Source organism: Poecilia formosa, unplaced genomic scaffold (assembly GCF_000485575.1).
Source record: "Poecilia formosa unplaced genomic scaffold, Poecilia_formosa-5.1.2 Scaffold204, whole genome shotgun sequence".
In the NCBI taxonomy this organism is placed as follows: Eukaryota; Metazoa; Chordata; class Actinopteri; order Cyprinodontiformes; family Poeciliidae; genus Poecilia; species Poecilia formosa.
In genome coordinates, this window is record NW_006800143.1 from 551,417 (window position 1) to 576,045 (window position 24,629).

Sequence of the window (24,629 nt, forward strand, 5' to 3'; positions counted from 1 at the left end):
CGTTTTGACCAAATGTGTTTTAAAGGTTATCTGTGCACGGTCTTAAGAAAAACATAACCCTTTCTATTTCTCAAACATCCTTAATGTTGGAAAGTGGCTCCCCGACACCTTGTGTGGCTAATAAAACATTTCGTAGAAAAAAAAAAACAAAACAAGGATGTCTAAAAATCTGGGAGACAAAACAAAAAAAAAAGTTTTAGATCATTAGAGTCAGAAAGTGCAGTAAGAAATATTTCTTTCCCTCTGTAATGGGATCCTTTGTGCTTTTGCATGTTCTGCCCCGCATCTCATATCAGATAATGATTAAAGCTTTGAAGGGCCGTCACGTCGGTCAAACATGATGTTATTTGTTGAAACTCCTGCTAAATTGTTGTGCTTAACTGACGGCAAATGATGCAGTGCATTACGCTATATTTGGATGAGCAGCTGTAATGAGTCTGTTTAGGAGTCTGCATGTCATGATAACCTCTTTAATTTATTTTTGTTAGGGCAAAGCTAATCCAATTCCCCTTATTACAGCTTCTTTATGCAATTATCCTGCGCCCTGCTCATTGATGGGCCAGCATGGAGACAATGGACTGGGCAGCAAGCCTACTGACCTAACCTGAAGAGACCTGTAACATAATGTACCTTATCAGCGAGTCAACAAATACGAATCACTGCACAGCAGAAGCCACTATGTTGTAGAGGCCACTGGACAAAACACGTATTTTGTTTTTGCTGTGAAATATTACGTTTCTGGTCTAATAGAATGAAATTTACTTCCACGTAAAAAAAATAAATAAATAAAGAACGGGGAACTCTGCAGCCACTTTACATCCCATTATTTATTCCCAGTATTTGCAGAGGTGTGCAACGACTTCAACTGACTGGCACGGTGTGTCTGTTGCAATGCCTGCCAATAACATTTCATCAAAAGGCAGGCAGTTAACCTCCAATGAGGTGGACAGTACACAAAGCAGAACGTAATTGATTTAAGGACATGAAAACTGAAAGTGGTGTCCAACAAACACGCTACACGTTAGAAGAGTCCTCCTCTGTCGTGTTTGCGAGCGGTGTGAACGGAACAATGCAGAGCCTGCTGATGTGCATGTGAAAGGACGGTAATTCAGCAAGTTAGCAAGATGTTAATTTAAAATCAGTCTGAAGCTGTGTGAAGCACAGCGTGGATACGGGGGCAGACACAATAACCTAAACCTTTAGGATAAGCACAAAGGCAGGCACAGACTCCAAGATTAAAACCATGGAGATAAGCTGTTTTATCACAAAACAAATCCTGACAAATAATCGTCAGTGCCTGTGGATTTTGGCAAGATCCACATAATCATCCCCCGGCCCCCACCTTCATGTGTGATTGGCCCACCTATCTGAGCAAATTCAAACATAGCGTCAAATCGCAAGAACAAACATAGAAACAAACCTGTTGACTCAAAAAGCGCTCGACCTTTTCCGCACGCTGTCTTGCAGAGGCATTCATGCTTCCTAAACCTTTTTCTAATTTTGTCACATTACAGCCACAAATGGCAAAGCATGTCATTGGAATTTTACATGACAAAAAACAAAGTAGCACAAGGCTGTGAAATAGAAGAAAATCTTTTACTCTCACAAATAAATATCTAAGATGGTCTCCCTGACTCAGGACTAAATAAAACAGCCTTCAGCTAGATTCGACCTACAAGTCTTCTTGGTTAGATCTCCAATAGATTTGCACATCTAAAGTTTGAAATGTTTGCCAATCTTTGCCAAAAAATACCTCAGACAAACAAACACTGAACATCAGTTATCAAATCTACAGTCCATCAATTGAATTTAGGTCTGGACTTTGACTGGGTCATTCTACACATAATGATGCTTTGGCCTAAACGTTTCTGTCGTAGCTCCACCTGTATGCTTGCAGTCATCGACCTGACGGAAGATGAGTATCTGCTCTGGTCTTTTGCAGCCCCTCACACTTTTTCGTCCTGGATGAGCCTGTATTTATCTTGCAACTCTCTTCCAATCAACTCTACCGCCCTTCCCTATCCTTACTGAAGAATAGCATTTCCATAGCATGATGCTGCCATCACCATTTCACACTACACTGGGTATAGTGTAGTTGGAGTGGTGTGTAGGGGACATTTTCCACACAAACACAGCGTTTTACATACAGCTTGGGTTTAATTTTGTTTTCATTTGCCCAGAGAACCTTCTTCTACATGTTTGCTGTGTGGCCTACATTGCTCCGAACAAACTGCATTTTGGACTTTATATGATTTTGCTCCCTTCCTTCTTCTTGCGTCTCTTTCATAAAGACAAGATTTGTGGGTTGAATGACTAATAACAGTGGTATTAAAACATTCTTCCACCTTAGCTATAGATTTCTGTAAATCTTCCAGAGTTATAAGATTATTTCTCTAATGAACATTCCTCTTGCTGAGGTATTGATAGGTTTTCAGTTGTTTGATACTCTTTCCATTTTCAGACGGTCCATTGTATAAACCCTTTGAAATGTTGAAAGCTTTAGCTGCTGTTTTAAAATCTGCTCCTGCTTTAAACTTCTCCACAACCGAATCCTTGACCTGTATCGTTGCCCTGCACGCAGTCACATAAAACACATTGATGTTTGCTTTTGTGATGCGACAAAATAAGAAAAAACTGCCCGGTATGAATACTTCTGCAAAGCACTGCAGTTAATTTCCATGATTATCTGTAATAGTCTGCTGATTTTTTTCAATACACATCCTCACTATTCTATCATATCGTTGGCATATGTGACTCGCTTAAGTTGTATCTCACTGTGAAACCAGAAAATGGCTCATTCCCACCTGCAGCAATCGATTGTTCACATACACATGCTGTTCATTTCTATAGTTCTGATTTTAATCGTATGCATGAACGATCGCTTTAAACATGCATAAAGTCGTCTGCAGCTGACGCCGATGGGAAAAATGACACGGCAGTGTTTTCCTCATCAGACTTATGAAGGAACTGCGGCTGAAGCGTCTGTTGGATTTGATAGACGGAGGAGAAAAGGGGGGATAAAAAAAACTGATTTTGTCCTGTAACTTAAAAGGGGCGACATAAAATGCTCTGAAGCGTCTGTTCCAGGAACTCAGACTAGAGCACAGCCAAAAATCTTAAGTGAAACTGGAAAAAGTAGCTTTTCAAACAGCTCATAAATCTTATATTAAAAGACGCTTTTATACAGGGAAACATCTCTTCCTTGTAGAAAAGACTGAAACGTAACTCACTCTCCTCCCTGTGTGAAAAACAAGCAGGAGGAACATAGAGGCAGCTACATTCGGTCCTTTCGTCGTATGCATGCAGCTCTAATCACACTGGTACCAGACCATGCTGATCTGGATCACACCAACCTGGCACTTAATAAACGTGGGATCTTCTCTGGAACAGAGTCACAGCCAAGAGAGAGGGGCAGCGGATAAGACCACCAGCTGTGACAATGACAGCTTACAGGCAACTTCAGCCTGTATTAATTAATCAATTTGTATTATTTAATTTAATTGTATTAATATTCAGAAGCAAATTTACATTTACTTCATATGATGCCATCTGTACAAACAAAGTCCAAATCCTGCCTGGTATTTCACAGTCAATCCATTTCTTTCAGTGTAACATGAAGAGGTCCAGCTTGTAGTTCACGTCCCTGGTCATTGTCTCCATCCTGTGAACTTATGCTTTTACGTTCGTCCATGTGTTTAAAGTTGAGATTTCCTGTGAATTTGTTTTTTCTTGAGTACTTTTGAGCTTACCTCCAATACAAATATTGAACGTGCATTTATGTCTTTTTTCCCCAGTCCAACAAATTCTATTTTAAGTTCCAGAAGCAACAGACCAGTAAAGGATCAAAGAAAATCTTTTCAATTTGAAGTGAGAGCCTTCATCTAAATCACAACTAATTTATAGTTCTAGCTCAGCTAAATCAGGAAGAGTTTAGTTTCATTTAGTGCCTCACAGCAAGAAAAAAAAAAAACAGAGCTCGGGGTATGTAAATATCTGGTTTCGACTGCGTAAACGGTGAAACGTCTCAGTCGAAAGCCGTGTTTCAACCTTAAGTGATGTCAGCAATAGTCACAATTACAAGAAGGCAAGAACAAGTACTCAATAAAATGTGAGTAGACAAGATAAAACCTTGAGGCTTTGAAGCCAAAGAATGTGTATAAAAAACTCTGATTAAATAAAACAAAAACACACACACACACACACCCTGCAGACACATTAAGGGCAAATGCTTAAATTGCCATGGACAGAACAGACCAGCATTCAGAGCCGGTGATGTGGATGCTGACAATGATAATGCACTTTCACTCCGCGGTCACAGTCTCCTGAAGTCATCTTTACAGAGATTTCCAGTGAAGACGATGTTATGTAACAGCCACTGTGGACCCTGCTGTTCATATCACTAATGCCTCACACTGAGGCAGGGTCACGTGCTCTATCCAGGCCACATCCAGGCGCCAGCAGCAGCACTGTTCCAGCTGTTACTACAGCCCAGCCTCAGTCACTCAGGACCACGCTGAGCCATGCCGTACCCACTCTGCTAACCCTCCACTTAGCGGCCATGTTTGTCTCTGCGGGTGTCCTCGACGCCGGCACCGGAGGGAGCGCTGATTGTGTTCTGATCGTCGGTGAACGCTGTGTCTTGTATTCTGATTTTGTTGCTGTAAAAGAGTGTCCGCGTTTATTTTTTTTGTCGCAGACATGACCGCAGACACTGAGAACGGTTCTCCATAAGGTTCCTCTCCATTAAAAGCGGGTCGTCCCTTTCCACCGTTGCCACATGCTTGTTTAGGGGAAAGGATTGCTGTGAAGCAATGACTTTATGCAACTAGCTGAGCCCTCCTAGATAGACCACTTTTACTGATTGTCATTTGCTATTATGAGCAACGACGATTCAATTGTAAGCTTATTTTGTTATGCATATGCTAATTGCTGCAATATGTTCTTTAGCAACAGCAGCAAGATGAAAGGAGAAACTTTGTCCAAAAAGCTCGACTACTTAAGAACACTGTCATGCTTTGCTGTCATTTCTGAGCAAAGCACAGAAGTAATATCCAGCTAAGATGCATTAATGTATTTAAAGCTGGAACATGCTGAAGATTTCCTGGACATATATGACTTGTATGATTATGAGTGCAGAGTCCATCCAAGTACCCAACTATTGTCTATACCAGCTAATCTTTGCTGCTTCCCAGAGTGGGGCCAGGCTCTACCTGGTGTGGAATATATATTATAAAGACATTTACTGAAAAAGCAATACACTAAGAGCAGTAAATAAGCCAAAACTGTACAAAAATGTGTATATTCTGCATTTAAGATAAAAACACCTTTGTCTGTAAGTATGTTCTACCTAAAATTCCTCAAGTGGGATAGGTTTAACTTCGCCTGGTTCAATAATTATTGATTCGTTTTTGGTTTTAAATATCCAAAATGCTGTCAAACTGGCCTTTGACAGTATTCATCACACTATGACTTTTTGTGACTGGTTGTGCTCATGTGAATACTGTTTCCTCCCAAGACGTTTCTGGTGAGAGTCAGTGCATCGCCGACTACAAGTCCGCGGTGGTGAAAATGTACCTTATGCAGATGTGCCTGATGGACGTCAGGTTTGAGTCTGCCTTGAGATACACACAGATCTCTAAGGCATGAAATACACCAGAGTTTGTTGGTGGTATTAACTGGGTAGTGAGAGGTTAAGTGGCTAAAGATTTTTCTTTGCCTACATACCCCAGAATGCCGTGTGGCTCTGGATCGGAGTTCAGTGAAATTATCAAAATTCTCGGATGTATTTTTGAAATTGATCAGCTGGTAGATATCATATTGTTTTACTGACCAGCTCTACCATTAAGCACCTTGTGCGATCTAATTATCAGTCGGCTAATCCAGAAATAATCAACAGATAAGCACTACACTGTATTGATGTTAGCTCGAACAGAAAAGATGGAGCTTTTCACAAGTATTGCTTTAGCTGCAGATGCATCCTTTGCTACAAAAGATCAAGTGCTCACAAAAGGAATGCAACGTTTAGGCAATAAAACATTATATTTTCAAAAAATAATTGAATTATTTGTTTTTGCATTTTTAAAATAATCTAACAATAACAATCGTTAGCTGCAGCCCTAATATATATCTGTCCTACGCGCTGAGTACAAAACAGACTGTATAGCAGTGATTACAACATCATCAATATCAGACAAATTGGATGACAGATTTGGGACAGGCTGCTGGTCAGCAGCGTGTGGTAGCCCCTCAGGTCAGGAAATAAGGAGCAGCTCAGCATGGAACCGAGTCATACAGCTGTTGTATCCTTCCCTCCTGAAAGTCCACCCAAAGCTCTCGAGATTTAATGGTTAAGTAAGCTTGCAACAAAGTTTTATAAATGCTTGACACACTCCCTAGGTGTCAGCCCATCTTGGGGGGACCAGAAGCCTTTCATGTTTGTCCCCAAATGCCAGGTTTTCTTACCGCTCCACAACTTAGCCTCATGCATCCCATTAAATTCCATCAAGCTCTGGTAATACAGCTTATCATGTCTATCTGAGATCATCTGTGACTAGCAAACCTCCGACAAATGCCTGACACACTCCACTAGCTGCTCCATTAGCGACGGCACCACCTAACGCCTTCTGCTGAATGACAAAGATTTAAACGTTTATGGATTTACTCACTTATCGCTGGTTTCTGGGTTCATGTTCAGCCACTCGTTTTGTGTCAAAAGTTCTGACTTTGTTTATGTTGAGTTGTTTACATAGATGTTAAACTATGAAACAAGAGTTTATCATAAATTTATGGCATAATTTTCCTGAAGTTCGCAGGCTTAAAAAATTTGTAATCTTGGAAAACCAAAGGACGGCGTCGTAACTTAAAAAAATATGTTCAACAGAACTTTCTCTCCAGTTAAATCCCCCGCCCTCAACTCACTGAAGAGACAAGAAATTTGAGCTTGAACGATGACTGCCTGTCTCTTGTGCATAGTGAAGACAAAAGCCACTTGCTAGCACCTCAGGGGTAATGGTTGAAATGATGAATGGCCATGCCTGCTTGTCAAGGTGGGCAGGATGAGCTACAGTATGAATGGGAGGCGAGCGTCGGAGCCCTCTTTCACATCAGGAGGTGTGAGACGGGACCGACAATCCCAATTGTGGTCGCCTTTTAAGTAATTGACCTTGGAATAAAAAAAAAAAAAAAGAAACTGCTGTTTGTATGTGTAAACGTGCAGAGGCAAACAGGATTTTTTTTTTCCACAAAAAAAAAAAAAGAACAGTCCGGCGTCGATCAGCTACTTCCACTCCTTGTTGTGTTCATTCTCATGGCTGCCATCTATAGGACCTAGTATCACTGCAAAGTGAGCTCCGGAGCAATTGGTAAAACATACATGTACACAGACACATTTATTAATCCTGAATGCCCCCCCTTACAACACGTGCTATTAAAAACCAAAACAGAGAGGTGCAAGCACACACACTCATACGGCCACTTTTACACACCAGTAACACAGTATCAGCTGTTGGCACAGTGCGATCTTATGAAGCCCAGTTTTGATGGATAACCTTGCATATTTGGTTAATACTCTCTATTCAAGCAACTTGCTCAGTTTTAGTTGAAAGTTCTCTTTAATAGCCTCGTGTATTAAAACTGGCACACATCTTTAGCATCCACAAGATGTAAAAACACTGACATTTTATTTGAGGATTTAAAAAAAAAATCATCAAAAAATATGGTTCATCAGATAAAGCTAAAAAAAAACAACAGCACTTGCTATTATAACTGAAAGCTTCTTTCCATACGCTGCACCGTTTTGTTGCAGACTTGGAGCGATTTTAAAAAAAAATAAAAAAATAAGGCAATGAGTTATTGCTTGCAAATAATATCCAGTGTCCTCTGGCTTCTCTGTAGACTGTCAAGCCTGCAATTCCTGCACAGCACAGACCAAAACAGGCTCATTCATCTCCCAAGAAATGCATACCAAAGTAGGCTATGAGTGTAAGCAAGGAAGCAGGGTGCATTTCAATTACCTTTGCCACTAAGAAATGTTCTGAGCATCCCTCTCCCTACACCAGCGCCAGCACCGCGAGGAACATGCAGCAGAGTCAGTGCAACAACCCGAGGCTCAGTGAAACGTACACGGCTTGACAGCAGACAGTAGATGGTACATTACCTTTGCAGAAAGTGGCGATGAAATGCCATGTGTTTCCTAATGTACTGGGAGGGCAGAAAAGCAGCGATGGCTATGGCAGCTATGTTGCATAAAATGGTTCATCAGTGCTCGGCAGAAAGAGGCACAGCCAGGCAAGCACAAGGAGAGAGACAGAGAGAGAAAGAGAGAGAGAGAGACGGCCAGCGAGGATCGTTCAGCTCACACTACCGAGGCTGTGCACCAGAGAACACACATCAACACGCCCCCTTGCTTTCTCCCTCTCTATCACTTTCTCTCACACACACGCACGCTTAGTCACACAGTCTCGAGCACGCAGGGGTGCAGAGGCAGTGCAATGCGCAGCAGCGCTGAGCAGCACTCCCTCTCCAGGACGCCTTTGGTTTTTCTTAGATCAGAACTGGTCATTCTCCGTCTGATTCTCGGCAGTCACAAATGGTCCAATCAATGAACGCTCCCAGGAACATTCTTCAACGCGCTGCCCCGTCAGCCGCTGCCGATGAGCCGTCAGGATTTAAGCTCGCAAGGTCACATAAGTTCCTCAGGCATCTTCCCCCTGACCCCCCCCCAACCCCAGTATGTGCTCCTGATTTTGTTGCAGCACCTTCCCTTCTAGGATTTTAATTTTTTTTTTTTTTTTTGCAAACTGACACCGGGACAGTGCCTTGCCTCGTCACGGGTCATTATGCCACCGAGACCTCCCTGGAGGCTGAGCCTGTGAAACCCTCACTCACTGCACAGTGGTCCAGACCAATCAGCTATCACAAACAGCAGTAACATCATTACCATCCAATCTCAGATCAGGAAAGTGCAGAAGGGTATTAAAGGGGATTATTTTGACCATCCTGGTGTGTTTTTTTTTTCTCCCCAACTGCTTAAATATGGAGGAGAGTGGAACATCATGTACAGTGTGGCTGCCCTCTGTGGCTGACGACGGCATTGCATTTTTCTCTCAGAAAAGCACAGAGGAAGAGAGCAGGGCCCAAAAAACAAACACACTTTGCTGATTGTGGACGCTTAGCAACCACAGCTGCCCCTTTACGACTCTCCCTTCCCCTCCAGCGGGACAATCTGTACAGTCCCAGTCGAGAGCATGTATTGTGCAGCACCTGTTAAAAGCTCACGAACATACTACACTGGGCGCACAGCTGATGTCAAAGCCTCCCACGCATGTCTTCTAACTGCGGTGTAAACATTTATCAAAAAAAGGTGCTGAGCTCCGAAAATTACCAGAAAGGACACCTGATGTTTCAGCCACAATGACTGCTTTCAGCAACATCTTGGGATATTCAGACCTCTTCTATCGTGTCGTTTGACTACATGGGGTTTTCTCACATTTTTTTTAAATAATAAATAAACAGAGTTATCTTCAAGATTTAGTTTGCTTTTCACCGTGGAAGACAGTAGTGATGGCATTTAGCATCACAGCTAGCTATGCTGCTGCTGCTGCTGCTGGACTTGTGTTAGTTCAATGGATTCTTTAAATAGTACTGCAGTGGATGCCTGACTACCTTCGAATGTTAAAAAGGGATCTAAACCTGTGCAGACAGCTGTCAACGGATGTCAGAGGGCAGCGCAGCAGCAGCTCTGGGCCTGCCTCAGCCAAACTGACTTAGACACGTCTGGAGGTGTAAACAACTGCTTTGACATTCCCTTTAGTGAAAGACTCACGCTAACTAAAAGCCGAGTGTGGAAACAAGGAGGAGCTGGGCTCACGTCCGAAGGTGTTCTGAAAATTAATAATACTGAAGCCAAACATGCATCTAAAAAAATGACTAACTTTGAAAGTAAGAGTAGTTTCTTCATCCTCACTTCAGAGGAGAGTAAAACTGTTGATCTTAACTGCACCAGACAGGTAGAACAGAAGTCAGTCAATTAAAAAACTTTGTTCTTTCTTTTCTTCTTCTTACAGTGACCGCTACCCCTTCTCTTGCTGCACATCTGCACGTAGTTAGATTTTCTGAAGAACGGTGATATGACACACTTAGAAAACTCTACGTGTGATCCGATTAGAAGTGCAGTGTTATTATATTATTATAATAACACATTATAATAATATAATGTGTTATTATTCAACTGAAGTTGTACATAATATCTAGACAAGAATGGGCCATCAAACATGAGCCCAAAGACAAACTGAGCAAACTGTCTGCTGCAGTGGAGAACTTGGCTGTCTTACCATTACTTGGCAAATGTTCATTCCAAAGGTTTTGTACACATAACTTTGTGAAAGAACTCTTATCTGCTCATGGAAACAGGTGTAAGTTTCTCAGACTATGTAAACAACTGTAACAAATAACCTTTGCATGTTTTACACAGTAAACACGGTTATGGGGCAGAAAAGAATCAAGACTTCACTGTTTCACTTCACATTTTAGAAGTTCAAAATGACAGGGATTTAAAGACGTTAGTATATTTTTTGGGCCTCTTTACTCTCCCTTATGTAGCTTACGCTCCAAACACAGCTGCCTGTCTCGTAGTAGCTAATGCTCTTAGGTGCAAAGACTTTCAAGAAGAACAGCAAAGCACCGAAAGGAATATTTTGATTTGGCTGTAATTTGGTGAACATACAGACAGGTAGACAGATTCAGATTCAGTTACATGCTGTACAATTCAGTTGTAATTTTATTATGCAGTCTAATTCAGCTGATCACAAAATGTTAGCTAAGAAAGCCAAACCAACTGCGGCAGCTCAAACCGGCTCTCTTCCTGAATGTCAGCAGTGGGAAGAAAAATCTCCCATTAAGCAGAAGTCGGCCTCCAGCAGAACCGAGCTCAGCCAAACATCCACTTTTTTTTTTTTTTTTTTTTCAGGTAGCAGATAGAAAAAAATGGAAACACAGCAGCACTCCGTTTTAATGTCTACGGGAAGGTAAAACTAGGTCCACAGAAGACACGACAGTAGTATCTGTGTCTTTGGTTTCATCTGGGAGAGAAACACAGCTAAACAGAAGAGCTCAGTTCAGCATTAAATTTCTATTGAGCATGACAAATACGTATGTTTGGTGGAACCAAGAGGACCAACTCGTCACTGCTATCGAGAAACAAACCTGTGTTACTCCTCTCACCATAGTGTAGGATTTCATGTAGTATGACTTTAGGGCACCATGCTGCATCAGTGACATAATGGTCCCACACGCCTCACCCTCTCTGAGAAAGGATCTTCTTGGAGTCTAAGTAAATCCACACGAGACACTTCTATGTACCGAGGATGTCATGTGGAGGTTCTTCAGCAGTCAGCCAGGTACCAAGATTTTCCCAATCTTATACGAGGTTGTGAAGAAAGTCTCCTCCCCACATTAAAGATTTCAAATAATGATTCGGTTTCATTCATTTATTGAGGGAAAAAATCTTTCCTAAACAACCTGAACCTGTCTGGAAACGTCATGATGTAACAATTAAATATTCTTGGTTCAATTTCTCTGGTCACACTCAGGATGGATTACTACCTCACCAATTTAAATAGAAATCCCTTAATTATACCATGTGTGACAACATGAAGTAGGTTAGAAGAGCTCACAAACCAACACCTCATGCCTTCATCGAAGGAGTAAAGAGCCGATGAGAAGTAAATAATCTATCAGTCTGGAAAGGATCACAAAGTTATTTCTTTTATCGGAACTTCAGCAAACCAGTTTGAGCCATTATCCTCCAGCTGGGAAAATATAACAAAATTACTCCAATGTGCATGAATAACTGATGCACAAAATCTGAAAAGGTAGGAACTTAAAGTTTACTAAGAAAGAGCCTGTACTAATGACTCTCGGTGCAGACTCTGAAATATGATTGTGTTACTTATTTTATAGTAATTGTGTAATTATTTAACGTAGTCCGCCTTTGTGGGAATATTCTCAGCGGCAAACACAAATAGTCTTGGATCCTACAACCTATTATATAATTCTTTTGTCTAAACTATCAGAGTTATTAAACGTTTCCTAAATTTTTAGAAATGCGGACATGCATTTCACACAACTGTTACTCACGTGACAAATCTGCCCACAGGCAAAGATCTCTCTTTAATAATACATTTCTTTTAATGCACATTACATAATAACATGTTGGGTAATCTTTTTAGTGACAAGGAAAAACATGGGAAAAATGCAATGCAGCTGATGTTTGGTAAGTTATTCAAACGTTAGCAGGAAACCAGATGTGCTGAGAAGTCTGATCTGGGCAAGATTGTCGAAAATGAAGAGCGGTCGCTGAATCCTGATTACGGCTTCGAGCATCAACTGTTGCTGATCCGGGCTGTGCGCAGACCCCGGTTCAGTCAAAGCTTCTCTTCTGAAAGCTTACCAAACGGCACACTGACAAACAGCACACTATATGCCCACCTTATCTGTGCTTCTCATCCGACTGCTCCTCTTTGCTGTGGCTAACCTCTGTTTCTGGCTTTCCACCACTTCCCTGTGAGGTCTCAGGAGTTTCTCCGCCGCGCAAGTCTTCTCACAGCCCATTGTCCCCTGGTACATGACAGCAGATAAGCCACCTATCAGTCACATTATACGTCTCAATGATACTTCCTGTTTGTGAAGAGCAGTAACCCACCATGACAGAACGGTTTGCATGCTTCCCCCAACGCTGGTCATGGTTAGCAGTGCCGGATGATGTCATAACTCCGGCATGCTCAGATTATAAATATCTGTATTCTGCAGAGTTACATAATAATGGATGTTGGATTACTGTAGGCACAAAAAGACACAAAAGATAGCACAGCTGCCACGGGATATGTAAGGATGTCTGCAAGTGCATCCTAAATAATCCGCAATAGAAACAGAGATGCGAAGTATAATGCATGAAATAAAATTCTTATGATCATCGGTCGAAGGGTTTCAGATTTTATTTTAAAGCCTTCTGTGCTGCATGCCAACAAGAGAATAGCGTATTATAGCAAAAAGTTAGAAAAATATAGAAATATACTGCATTTATACATTTTTATTTTGTTTTATGCATGCTTAAATTTATTGTCTAAAAGACTGGGTTCTTTATCGGACCGGATCCTAAAATTAAACCCTCCGCTGTCATTCTGATCCATATTGGATGCAGGGTGTAATCTGACTGAGAACTAATGACACCGTACAGAGCACAGCGGTCAAGTAGTCATCAGTGCAATTCAGTTTCCACTGTGTCTGTGGAAAACGCGGTCTGTGGAAACCGCGTGTCAAATACCCAGGGCAGAATAGATTATTAGCCGGTGAATTTTTATTTGCTCTCAGCTTCGATTTCAGTTGGGCTGCAACATTTGAGCCGTGAAAAATATATAGGTTATGACCTGGTTGCGTCAGTTTGCACACCCTTATGTCTGTTTTATGCCACCTTTGATTCAGTTTCAACGTTTTATGTTAGGAAAACACCTAACAAATTATAATTGACTTACTCAATTAACCTGAGATAAACTCCAGCTGTCCTAGCAAAACATTTGCTCAGTTACTTCTTTTAGTAAGAGCCACAATTAGAAGAGATGAAAAGGATCTTATTGCACAAATGTGTCAATTGGGACAAGTGAACAAAAATATTCTGGTATAATCTCCGTGGCAAAGTGGAAACATCAAACAATTCATCATCCAAACCTACTAATCCATGCAGGGAAGCGGGGCAGGAGGTGTGGTGCAGTCTGAACGGGTCGCCAGTCCTTGCAACACAAAGAGACTCAAACATACAAGCACTTAACCTGAGAACCCAGAAACAACGTATCCATAAAGGGAACATGTAAACTCCAACTAAAAAGACCTCAGGTCAAAATTTGAACCTGAGTCTTATAGCAGTAAGATTTTGGAAATATTTACCAATCCGGAGGACTCACGTATGAAGGCGGCATTGTTAGGACTTAAAAAAACACAAAATAAGCTACCAAAAAAGATGCATTATGCTTCATATATTGTAATATGTGTGTGCTCTTTTTTGTGTACTTAGCTGCATCTCTGTATAATAATGTTCTCGTGTATGTTCATTAGATGTTTTCTTACTTCTGCAGGTGCCAAGAGATTTAAACCCTTTAAATTTCTATTTATCTGCATTATTAATCCTATCTGCCTTAATAAAGATGTGATTTACACTGGGACATTAGTTTTTCTTGTGTTTTTGTGTGTTTGGGAAACTTCATTGAAAGTAAACTAATGGCAAAGAAAATTAAAGTTCCCCTGTTTTAATTCCAAGGTTGTAAGAATCTTATATAAAATGTCAAAATGATGTAAAGATATGCCAAATTGTTGAAAAACACACAACATATCCCACTTTGTCATTACTTTTTAAACAAATATAAACTCAAAATGCACGTACTTTCCGAAACGCTGACATATTATATAAACAATGTATGAAATACTGGAACCTGAAGTCTCTTTTTAACATCGGCCTCAGAAGTCAAACTGCAAGCTACAATATTTTTCAGACTATTTACTGCATTTACAGTGTTGATGCTATACCACAGTGAACTTAATTACAACAGTGATTATTTGGAAAATGTTAAATTGAGACACTTCACATTTATGAGTCCAGAGGGCCCCAGAAGTGCTAGTCCTTGTTTGCTCACAGGCACTTTTTCCATTATACTTGGAATTAAACTCCAGGTTCCTAAGGCTCCACCTTCATCATTTCTCATTACAGATTCACCCTTTATTACAGATATAAAAGTGAGACAGCGATAAAACACCTGACTTTTAAAGAAAAAAAACATATTACAAGTAATTTCACTGAAATTCATAATAACCATCCGGTTCCAATCAAGAAAAATAATTGGAGTTCCTGTGCAGTGATACAGCGATATTCAGGCGGAAGTGAACTAAATAAAGAAACTGTTTACGTTTGGCTCCTTATTAAATACACCGTTTTAAACCAAAAACCCTCAGACATTTAGAGGACCAACCACGAGAATCAATTCATTTAATGTTAAACTTAGTTTCACGCAAATACAAGACGCTGGCATAAATGCTTGGCTGTTGAACTGGACCGTTCAAGGTTGCTATCAAGCTATTAGCAGCTCTACGAAGAATTATATTACAAAGAGACATGCCCAACATACCTTTATCTTTGCTTTTTTTTTCTATTCCTCCTCTTTATGTTCTCTATCCCTGAAGAATGAGTTCTTTTCTTGCGGCATTGTTTTGTTTACTTATCTTCCACCTGTGCTTTGAGGCTTGGATGCGCTCATATTAACGGCGAAGCATGACGAGTGGCGCAAAAAGTGGGTATGCGCTGCATGCAATGCATAAGGGTGCAGCATTAGAGGGGGCGCCAAAACGGGAACTATTTTTTCTAGTCGGCATTTTCTGTATTTAACAGCTGTTTGTGCATGTATGAAATGATCAATAACAGAGGAATGGCACTGATTAGGGGCTCTCCGCACTCCCCTCCCACACACTTAGGCTCGTTTTTTTTCCTTTTAAATTTGAATCGTTGTATATTGTGCACTTGACAACAGTGAGGTAAAGATGGAGATGTAGGGAAAAAAAGTTATCAGTGGTACAATAAAACAGAAAGCGGAAGAGGGAGGGGGATAAAGATGTTGGAGGGACGAAGAAAAGCTTTTCAAAATGATTGAAAGACACTGACATTTTACACACACACACATATATATATATAATTTTAAGCTGTGCAGTTTTAATCCATATGTTTACTTTAAATCAAATTCAATCAGCATAACAATGAAAAAGAAAAAAAGTAATTCCGCACAAACCTTTTATTCTTAGTATTTTAATCAAATGATTCAATTATTTAGTTTCAGTACAAAATACAAAACAACTCAAATGGGTGCTCCTGAAATAATTTTCCAAGAGTATTGCATTAATGCATCACTTTTTTCACAATTATTTCAATCATTACACACCATATAAGGTCATATAAAAGTTATGTATTTTTCTATTTCAAAAGTACACCCAAGTCATAATGGCTTCATACTCTATTAAAATGAATGAACATACAGCAGTAAGACATAAAAAGAAGATGGACAACAAAACAAGTTCACATTAAAACATTAGACATGAAGATTACAACGTTTGAGTCTTTTAAAATTAAATGAAACATTTTCCGCTCACAAAAAGGCAGAGAGGCTAGAAGAGGTATTTTGAGTGCAGTTAAACAGAAATCTGAATCTTGTGAAAACTGCACTACATTATACTTACTTCTCTGTGCTAAGGAAATGAATCTTGTAATAGTAATAAATGGAAGATGGTAATCATATGGTGGAAGTAGTCAAAGCGTTTTTCCTGACATCTTGTGAACCAAGAAGTACATTAGTCTTAAAACTCCAACCTTTCTGAGTAACAGTAAAAGTAAAAGTAGGATCCTCCAAACAAGGCGAGGTAGAGAAATGCCTGCTGAAATCAGGACAAATGGGGAAATTAGTCACTGTTGCAGAAAAGTAGCACTAGAAAGTAGTACTTAGAAATGCATTAAACTTTTCAAGGAGAGATGAACAGAGAACTTGGTTGTTTAACTTTGTGACTGGCCAGTCTGAAACTCCAAAATCATAAACGCATTTAATCTAAGAATTACTGGCTGCATTAATAACAACACTCCTCAATGTGGAAGCTGTAACTAAAAGAAGACTCAACTTTAGCTATTTTGGTAATAGTGATGTGTTTAAAAATTGAGTGAGGCAGCAAATTAAAAGCTGTACTTTCTATGTAGGCATAGCACTTGTTCATTTACTTACCAAAATGAAAGAGCTACACTTTGGACAGTGCTGCTCATTTTGCCCGTGTGCTGTTCTGTACCTCTGCAGTTGTTTGACTTTATCAAGTTCAATAGGAGGCACTTGCCACAGGACATCAGTTCACACTTGTCTTTGAACATTTTGTTCAGTTAGCAAAGCAGTGAGCTGACAAGGAGCCAGCTTCACCAGATACCAGGACCATTGATCATATTACAGCAAATATGCTACTTTATTCCTTTGAGTTTACAATACTGGAAATGTTGAAAGCCTTGTAGGAATATTAGAGTTAAGGTGAGGTTGCGCAATCTCTATTGAATACAGACAGAGACTCCAGTTTACTGTTTGTTATGTTAATCATGTTAATCACAAATCTTAGATGGTGAAGACTTAAAATTTCATCTCCAACTGATTTCTGTCTTTGTCTTTCAGAAAAGATGAGAAGGAGCCTGGGAACCTAAAGTATGCAACTTGTAATCTTACAGGGCTGGAAGGCTAGAAAAGTTATTTTGACTGAAGTTAAAGAGAAATGTGAATAAGTAAAATTGAAAATGAACTAAAAACAAAAATCCTACTTCTGAAATCTGATGCAAATCTTTAATTGCTGCATCTTTACTTTTAGCAATATACTACATGTCTTTATTTTTTTAAAAATGAATGGCTAAATTAATTTTACGCTCTAAAAAAAACTTAAGTTTGTAGTTGTGGCGTGGCTGTTACCTCATGCAATGATGACAGCAGGCCTCACTGAGGGCGTTTGGTTAGTCCGACAGACAGGCCGACAATTAGTGCGATGACAGCAAAAAGGATCAACAGGGCAAAGGCGAGGATCATGTATTTCTGCCAAGTAAAGTGGTAATGAAAACTTTAAATATTTTGTAATTGGACATAACTTCTTTGAACTTGCATATTTTATGTTTCTGTGTTAGACATAAAAAGAACACTTACCCTACGCGATTTCTTCTGGTATCTCACTGCCTTTTTAGTCTCTTCTTTTGCACGATAAATATACTCAGCTGCATTAGAGACATTATTCTCAATGTTGTTCACCATATCCCCCTGTTAAAAGTTTGCATTAGCCCTAAAATGACAATATTTGACAGGCATTGTGACACGGAAGCGTCCAGCTGAGCTAATACCTGAGTTTCTACCAGCATTGCCATGTCCATGAACATCGCATGAAGCTCTCTGATGCTGGACTCCAGACGCATTATGTCCTGGTGACGGGATTCTATCTCATTTAAGGCTTGACGAGTGATTTGGGAATCAGAAATGATCTGTAGGGAAAACAAAAATATTATGGACTTTCTGAAACACGGCTAAAGGAATTTCCTACCTGTATAAGAAAATGCAGCTGATGTAGACCAACTGACCTCAACAAGGCCAAGTCAGAGGAACAGACTTTAAATCAATCAGAATAAGACGCATGTATGAAGTAACAGACGTACATCGGATGTGAAGATTGATGGATTTCCGCTCTCCAGCATATCCTCCAGTTCTTCATTGGTGGTCACTCTTCCAGCTACAAATGATATAATTGAAGTCTTCTTCAGAAATCACTAATCTCAACTTTCACCAAAAAATTTTTAACAAGGATTTCAGTGATTTCTCATTGCTGACATGATATATTAATGCGCCCCCCATGTTGCTGTTTATTTTTTCACTTGAAACTGCAACTACAAATTGCTCTATGATTGCTTTTAGATATTTATAACGACTTCCCCTGTGGTTAATTTTTGCTTCGTTAGTCTATTAATCATTACTATGCATTAGTCTGATTTTAAGTAAGCTGTGATGGACTGTTTTTCACAATGACTGCTGGGGATAAGCACGTGTGGCTGAAGTACATCCCTTGGATAACAGATGTTTATTTAGAGGTACAAGAACACACAAACACACAAGTAAGAGACTGCTGTGTTTTTGTTTTTGATCAACTCCATGGCAACATCTCTAAAATCTAGCTGGATGTAATCTGTGCTGGTAGCCAACATCCTTCTGTCCAGACCATAAATGTCTGCTGTGAAACCTATGTCCTGCAGCTGCAGTGCATCTCTGAAGCAGTAATGAAAGTTGTGGTGACAATGGTCATAAGTGGGTCAGAACAAACAATTATTTACCATGGAGACTAAACAAAGGTCAACAGAGAGACATTGCTGCTTCAGGAATTACAGTGGTTTCTTAAACAAGTGCTGCTTCTGGCTGAATGTCAGGCATTGCTCCACTCCCAAGTGCTATCTGATTACACTAACATCTAAAGAAACACACCACTTTGCTGATATCCTGTGGACAACAGAAACAAAATTTTATTCCATTTACTTGCTACTGGTGTTTTCTAATTAGATTTTATTTGGCACTTGTAATTCTGACGGAGCAGAAAGGTTTAATTTCTTTAAAAAAGTCTTGGGTACAAAAAGGACCTTGACATTGCTCACAAAGAAGCTCCAGCTGAAACACTACAGACAGAAAGGTTTGCCTCGTGTTGTGAAACACTCTCCCTAGAGAGCGAGATAGCTGTGCAGGGGCTTATTGTGTCACACCTCTTGCAATGCCTATTCCTCAGGGACACAAACCGAACAAAAAACACAGAGCAAAGAGCCCGACCTGTCATCTAGTACAAACTCTATCCATTCTGGGTGATTTAAATAAACTGTGTAACTCTATGTGAGCAGAGATTGAAGATTGTGTGTGTGTGTTATGTTGCGCAGGTTACTCGGAGTCCTCTGCCCATTTCCCTGGCAACCTAAACACAGGAGACGTCTCCAGTATCAGTATCTTCTGTCTGCGGTGTGGAGTCATGGAGCCTATCATTAAAGCCACAGGGACTGAGGAAACAGCTCTATTATATACTTTTCCTTATTGTTATGCTGTAAATATGGACATCAAACTATAGATTTGTTATCTCTAACAAGGAAATTCAAATATTCAGTATGAAATTCTGGGAGCTATTTCATGACTTTAAATGTTTGCATGTTATATAGCTCAGTGTATAAATTATACTGTTTAGGAATATATACTATATAAGTCTTCTTAAATATTTTGTTTCTGCTTACATTTTAAAAAATCAGTTCAAACGTTCAACCTGTATTCACTTAGTTTTCATAAAAACAACACATCTAAAGTTTCCATGCAGTTGCAACAGGAAATGAAGCTGATGCCTTGTTCTGCACTTCATATGTCAATGAAGGATGCCCATCCCATGGAATGCACATCTAATACAAGTCCCTTACTTATCTCCAGTTGTCTCTGGATCCTTCCTTTGCTTCGTTCCCGAAAGGACACTTGAGTCTCATTGTACTGAGTCATGACTTCCACAAACTTCCTTGACAGCACAGAGTGCTGATGAGAAGATAAAATATAAAGGCAGACAGTGAGGATTCCCCAAAAGTGGTTCACATTGAGATTTTTAGACTTTAAATTGTTGATTATGCTTTCAGTAATGCTCCGCAAAAAGCTAAATTATGGTATGCCACAGCTCAATGGGTGTGAATGAAGCTACACAGGATTTGTAATTGTTTTTTTCACATATCCATCCATCGACTGGTTGTCTGACCTGTGTTTTCTGGATCCTGAAGTTGACAGAAGCTCTGTTAACGACGTCGTCTTTCGGCATACTTTGTTCCATGACTAGCACAGGGACGATGACAGCATTAACTGACTTCACACGACACATAACAGAAAAGTGCAACAATCACAGCTAAACTCACATTTTAATTTAGTTCGCACCACATCGGCATTTCCTTTGATATCGTTGGTCAGTCCATCTAGCTGACTCTTTGTTCCTTCATATGCAGAAAGGAAATACATCAGGTTATACTTATTGGCAAGAAAAGAAAGTGTCCTACTGAGTAATTGTCTTTATGTACAAATTGAATCTCCTTTCATTTTATCCTGCCATAATAAGATAACATAGCAAGGGTCAAAATGCACAACTTCTAGGTTTTTCCCCAGTTATGAATAAACAAAAGCCGATGATGGGAAGACATTTTAATCTGTCATGGATTTGTCTTGCTGTTCTCCCTTTTATGCAAAAGGAAGACTCTCATGTCTTTTTCATGGTTCTTATCATCTGTTTAAAATCAAAATTTCCAAATTTTTTTTCAGACAGAAATTTCCAGAAAGTAAATACGGAGGTTTACTGTGGATTTATGACTATTTCCACAGGATGATGGACAAATCAGTGAGTGGCTGAATAAGAACAGATAAACGGACTAACGGAGAGTAACACCGCTTATCACTTGATTTAGTTGTTTATTTTGTTTAATAATAAACCATACTTTCCATATGCCTCCATACATAACAGTGTGCTCAGACTTTGAGTGGTCTGTAACAGGACGGGTGAGACCTCAACCTATAATGGCCTCAGATGTTTGGGGCTGTTTTTTGTTCACAGATTTCCGTTCCACAAGCTTTTCATTTCTATCCAGAAGCAAAGTAAATCTACTGACCAAAAACTCCAGTTGAGCCCAAATAGTTTTGATTACTTCAGTCTTAAGAACCATCAAAAATACTAATGTCTACTGAACATATGAAGAAACAAACACAGCATTTTTAAATACCTGTGTATATACACACACAGGCACCTTTGCAAAAACAGCCGATTAAATTGTATCTGTAAAAAATAATATACATATATATTAACTTACTGTGATCTGGATTGGGCGCAGACAGGATGGTGCTGTGCAGCTTCTTCACCTCCTTCACTTGGTAGGAGATTTTATCAATGAGTCCTCTAACTTCCTCCACCTTAATTAGTCCAATAACAGACAAATAACTCATTGTTGTGTTAAATTAACCCTAATCTGAATATGCATACCTACCCTTCTGAAATAACTCTCCATGAAGCCATCACCGCAGTCCTCAGTGACGGCAACCTCCTCTACTTGACTTTTATTCTGTGAAGATTTAAAAACAAGAATGCATTTTTGTACAACTTGTAGTGTCGGCTCAGGCTGAGGTAGTAGCACTTACAGCAGCCAGTTCAGCCAGACGATCCTTCATTACACTCTCTTAGTCCGATCCTTGCATCTCCTGCTCAGGTAATTTCAGCGAAACACACCAAGATCCTTCTTAAAAACCTCCATGTGTGGTCTTAGAGCAGGCCCTCCATTCCGAGGACAGAAGCTCCGGTGACTGTCGGAAAAGTTCAACTGATAAGATCTCCTCTCCTTTGACAAGACAACCCTCGCAGAGGTGTTGAAGTTGGTATTCAAAGTGGATTAAAGCGGCGCCTTCGCAAAAACAGCCGATTAAAATGTATCTGTAATTTTTTAATTCTTATTATTATTATTATTATTATTTTTGTTTTTGTAGAGTATATTTCCCTCACGACGACGCTTGAAATCCGCCACAGATCTACAATACCGCCCCACCGAGAATACGCTTCCTTTCCCAGCTCGGTTTCACGTACATAGAAACAACACCCCCACCTGCGCACAACACACACCGCTCTGTCTACAGAACAAATAAAAGTCTCCCCTCAAAAACTGCTAAATAGACAAACACGACCATTTTGTTTTGGAGGTCATCAAATACTGGGTAATAAAGTTCTTACAAATTTTATAAATAAAATTCTTACGAATTTTGTTCAAGCAAGCAAGTTTACTAATGTAATCTTCTAGCGGTTAAATTATATTTTAGTAACAAATTATGCTTAAACGACGTGGTGCCGTTTGTAAAATTACACAATAAAAAATTAACAACTCTAAGCTGATAAAAATATATATATATATATATATTTTTTTTTTTAAGGTTATATTTTCACCATGTTATTCATACATTTAGCAGAACTTCGACTAAATATTTAATTCACAAGCTAACGGTTTAGTTTACAACCTAAATATTTAGCCCGAAAGTAAATATTTTGCCAATTAAGCGTTTAATTTTCAAACTAAATGTGCTTGATAACTAAATATTTAGGATGCTAGCCAAATATTATTTGGACCTAAATGTTTAGCTCGAAACTAAATATAGATACAAGCTAAATATTTAGCTAATATGCAAATTAGCTTGCAGATAAGCGGAAGTGGGATATCAAAATAAATGCTGAGTTTTTCTCACCTCTGGATGAACCCTGCTGCTAGTGAAGCTGAATTGCTTGGGTCGTTGCTTAAGTAATGTGTTGTTGTTGGTTTTTTATATTTATATATATAATCGATGTTTTTCTTATTGACACGTCCGACGCGATAGTTGAAAACACAGGACTTGCCGATTTCTATAGCAACAGTATCTGAATCTACTTCCGCCAATGCGATCCAGCTAGAACATTTCCGGTTCATGTTCGATTCACCGTTTAGATGTTGGATAACGTCAACATAAACGCGTTAGCGCAACGTTTAACGCAGTGAGAACAGTAAGAACTGTCAGCATAGTCTTCCATCCATCCTGGGCTGGTGCCTTTCTCCAGTAGTTTTGTGGTTGAGAAGGTCTCTGTCTTGAACCAGAAATTTAAGATTTAAGTTTCCACGCAGCTTTTAATAGGTGTCAGCTGTGATAAAACGAGTCTGAACCGGAAGTGATCCGCGCCATCTTAGTAGGTAAGCGCATGTGCTATTCATTGCAGACCTACGGTCGAGACCAACAAAAAGATAATATGTGGACATTCTTGACCATTATGCAAGGATAAGATACACGAACAAAATCGCTGCTGTCAGGAACGACCCATTAGACGCAGAAGGAAAATATTTCATACAAGCTGCCTCCGATCTCCTACTGAACTTGAAGAGTGAGTGCACCATGTGACGTCACACTAATGACTAATATTGAAAGACTATTTTAAGCTTATAGATTTTAAATGTAGAATAAGGTAGACGGCAATGAATGAATGTCAAACACACGCTATGCATGTATTATTGAGCTACTGATTATGCAGTTGTTTGTATTTCCATTAAATAAAATGTAAACGATAAATCTGGCTTCATTTAATTTACCTACCATTTAAATAACGTAAATAAATTTAAAGGGTTTTTTAGGCTTTTCTAATTGTAATTAATCAATCATCAAAATATTTCTAAAAATGTATGCAAATTGTTGCAGCAGTGTCAGTGGTTAAATTTTAGCAGTGCACAAAGAGGAAAATCTAATAAAATAAAATAAAAACACAAACATACACTGTTGTTGAACTATGTCTGATAGGTCTAACAATGTGAACCCAACCGTTTTTTCCTAAAGCTCAGCTGCAAGGACACCAGTCGAGTTACATGAGAAGGTTTTGTTAATAAATAATAAATGTGCAAGACTGGATTGGATTAAACGGCCAGAGTATTATTTACCTGACCACAAGGTGGCACTGTTTGCCTTGATTTGGTCTCAAGATTGCTTAGGGAAACGGAGCAGGTGTCGATTGTGAATCTAAAAAAAAAACTTATAAGTTTCAAAAATCTAAAGTAATAGTCAAATATAGGTATTTATTTTATACATAAAAGTCATGGTGTCATATTTTGTTGTTTGTTTTTCTTTTTCCTTTTAGTCCTTTTTAATTGTATTTTTTTATATGTTCATTTATTGGTGCTGTTTCTTTCCGTCATTTCATACTTTTAACATTTTGATAATTTTCTACCCCGCTTTTTCTTGCTTCTACTTGCAAGAGTTTGCTTCTACAAGCAGCTGGAGGCTGCTCAGAGGTTTTATGGTGGGTCCTAATGGGCTCCGTCAGTGAGACACTGTCGATTCATATGTCCACTTATTTGTTACCATTTCGTCCCATCCTCTTGCTGTTTCGTACCTATCGAACCATCTCGTACTTGCGCACTGAAATCATTGCTTATGAGTCGGGTTTTTTTGTTGTTGCAGCACTTCGTCGAGGTAAACGACACCAATAATCTCTCACAGACA

At 39.4% G+C, this 24,629-nt stretch overlaps 2 protein-coding genes across 16 annotated transcripts in view; both read right to left on the reverse strand.

The window, feature by feature from the left end:
• The window catches only part of rimbp2b (RIMS binding protein 2b), a 90,870-nt gene extending 78,073 nt beyond the window's left edge, over positions 1 to 12,797 (reverse strand). For 10 of the 14 annotated variants that reach the window (XM_016679177.1, XM_016679178.1, XM_016679176.1 and 7 more), the window contains exons 1-2: positions 12,701 to 12,797; positions 12,487 to 12,615 (exon numbers count right to left, since the gene is read on the reverse strand). In XM_016679177.1, coding sequence (XP_016534663.1) covers positions 12,487 to 12,615; positions 12,701 to 12,766 — 195 coding nt within the window. In that variant the 5' untranslated portion in view covers positions 12,767 to 12,797. The remainder of the gene's footprint in view (positions 1 to 12,486; positions 12,616 to 12,700) is intronic. The other 4 variants (XM_016679187.1, XM_007567109.2, XM_016679184.1 and 1 more) reach the window with 1 other exon arrangement.
• Positions 12,798 to 16,031: 3,234 nt separating this feature from the next.
• Positions 16,032 to 23,316, reverse strand: stx2b (syntaxin 2b). Of its 2 annotated transcripts, XM_007567117.2 has the most exons (12): positions 22,857 to 23,316; positions 21,768 to 21,929; positions 21,617 to 21,691; positions 21,443 to 21,542; positions 20,504 to 20,578; positions 20,350 to 20,423; positions 20,027 to 20,135; positions 18,248 to 18,321; positions 17,939 to 18,076; positions 17,748 to 17,858; positions 17,520 to 17,639; positions 16,032 to 16,464 (listed from the first exon to the last, which is right to left on the reverse strand). In XM_007567117.2, exons 2-11 carry the CDS (start codon positions 21,795 to 21,797, stop codon positions 17,544 to 17,546), a joined length of 882 nt encoding a protein of 293 aa, XP_007567179.1. In that variant the 5' UTR covers positions 21,798 to 21,929; positions 22,857 to 23,316; the 3' UTR covers positions 16,032 to 16,464; positions 17,520 to 17,543. The 2 variants fall into 2 exon arrangements, with proteins under 2 accessions (XP_007567179.1, XP_007567180.1); XM_007567118.2 differs by lacking the exon at positions 22,857 to 23,316 and having other exon boundaries at positions 16,032 to 16,461; positions 21,768 to 22,279.
• Between the last annotated feature and the right edge of the window lie 1,313 nt (positions 23,317 to 24,629).

Bases quoted from the DNA above. Each gene is read 5' to 3' on its own strand.
- stx2b (XM_007567117.2), bottom strand. From the start codon at position 21,797: ATGAAGGATCGTCTGGCTGAACTGGCTGCT. The intron at 21,692-21,767 runs GTAAGTGCTACT...AAATCTTCACAG, and splicing joins GTCTGGCTGAACTGGCTGCT to AATAAAAGTCAAGTAGAGGA. The intron at 21,543-21,616 runs GTAGGTATGCAT...GGACTAATTAAG, and splicing joins TGGAGAGTTATTTCAGAAGG to GTGGAGGAAGTTAGAGGACT.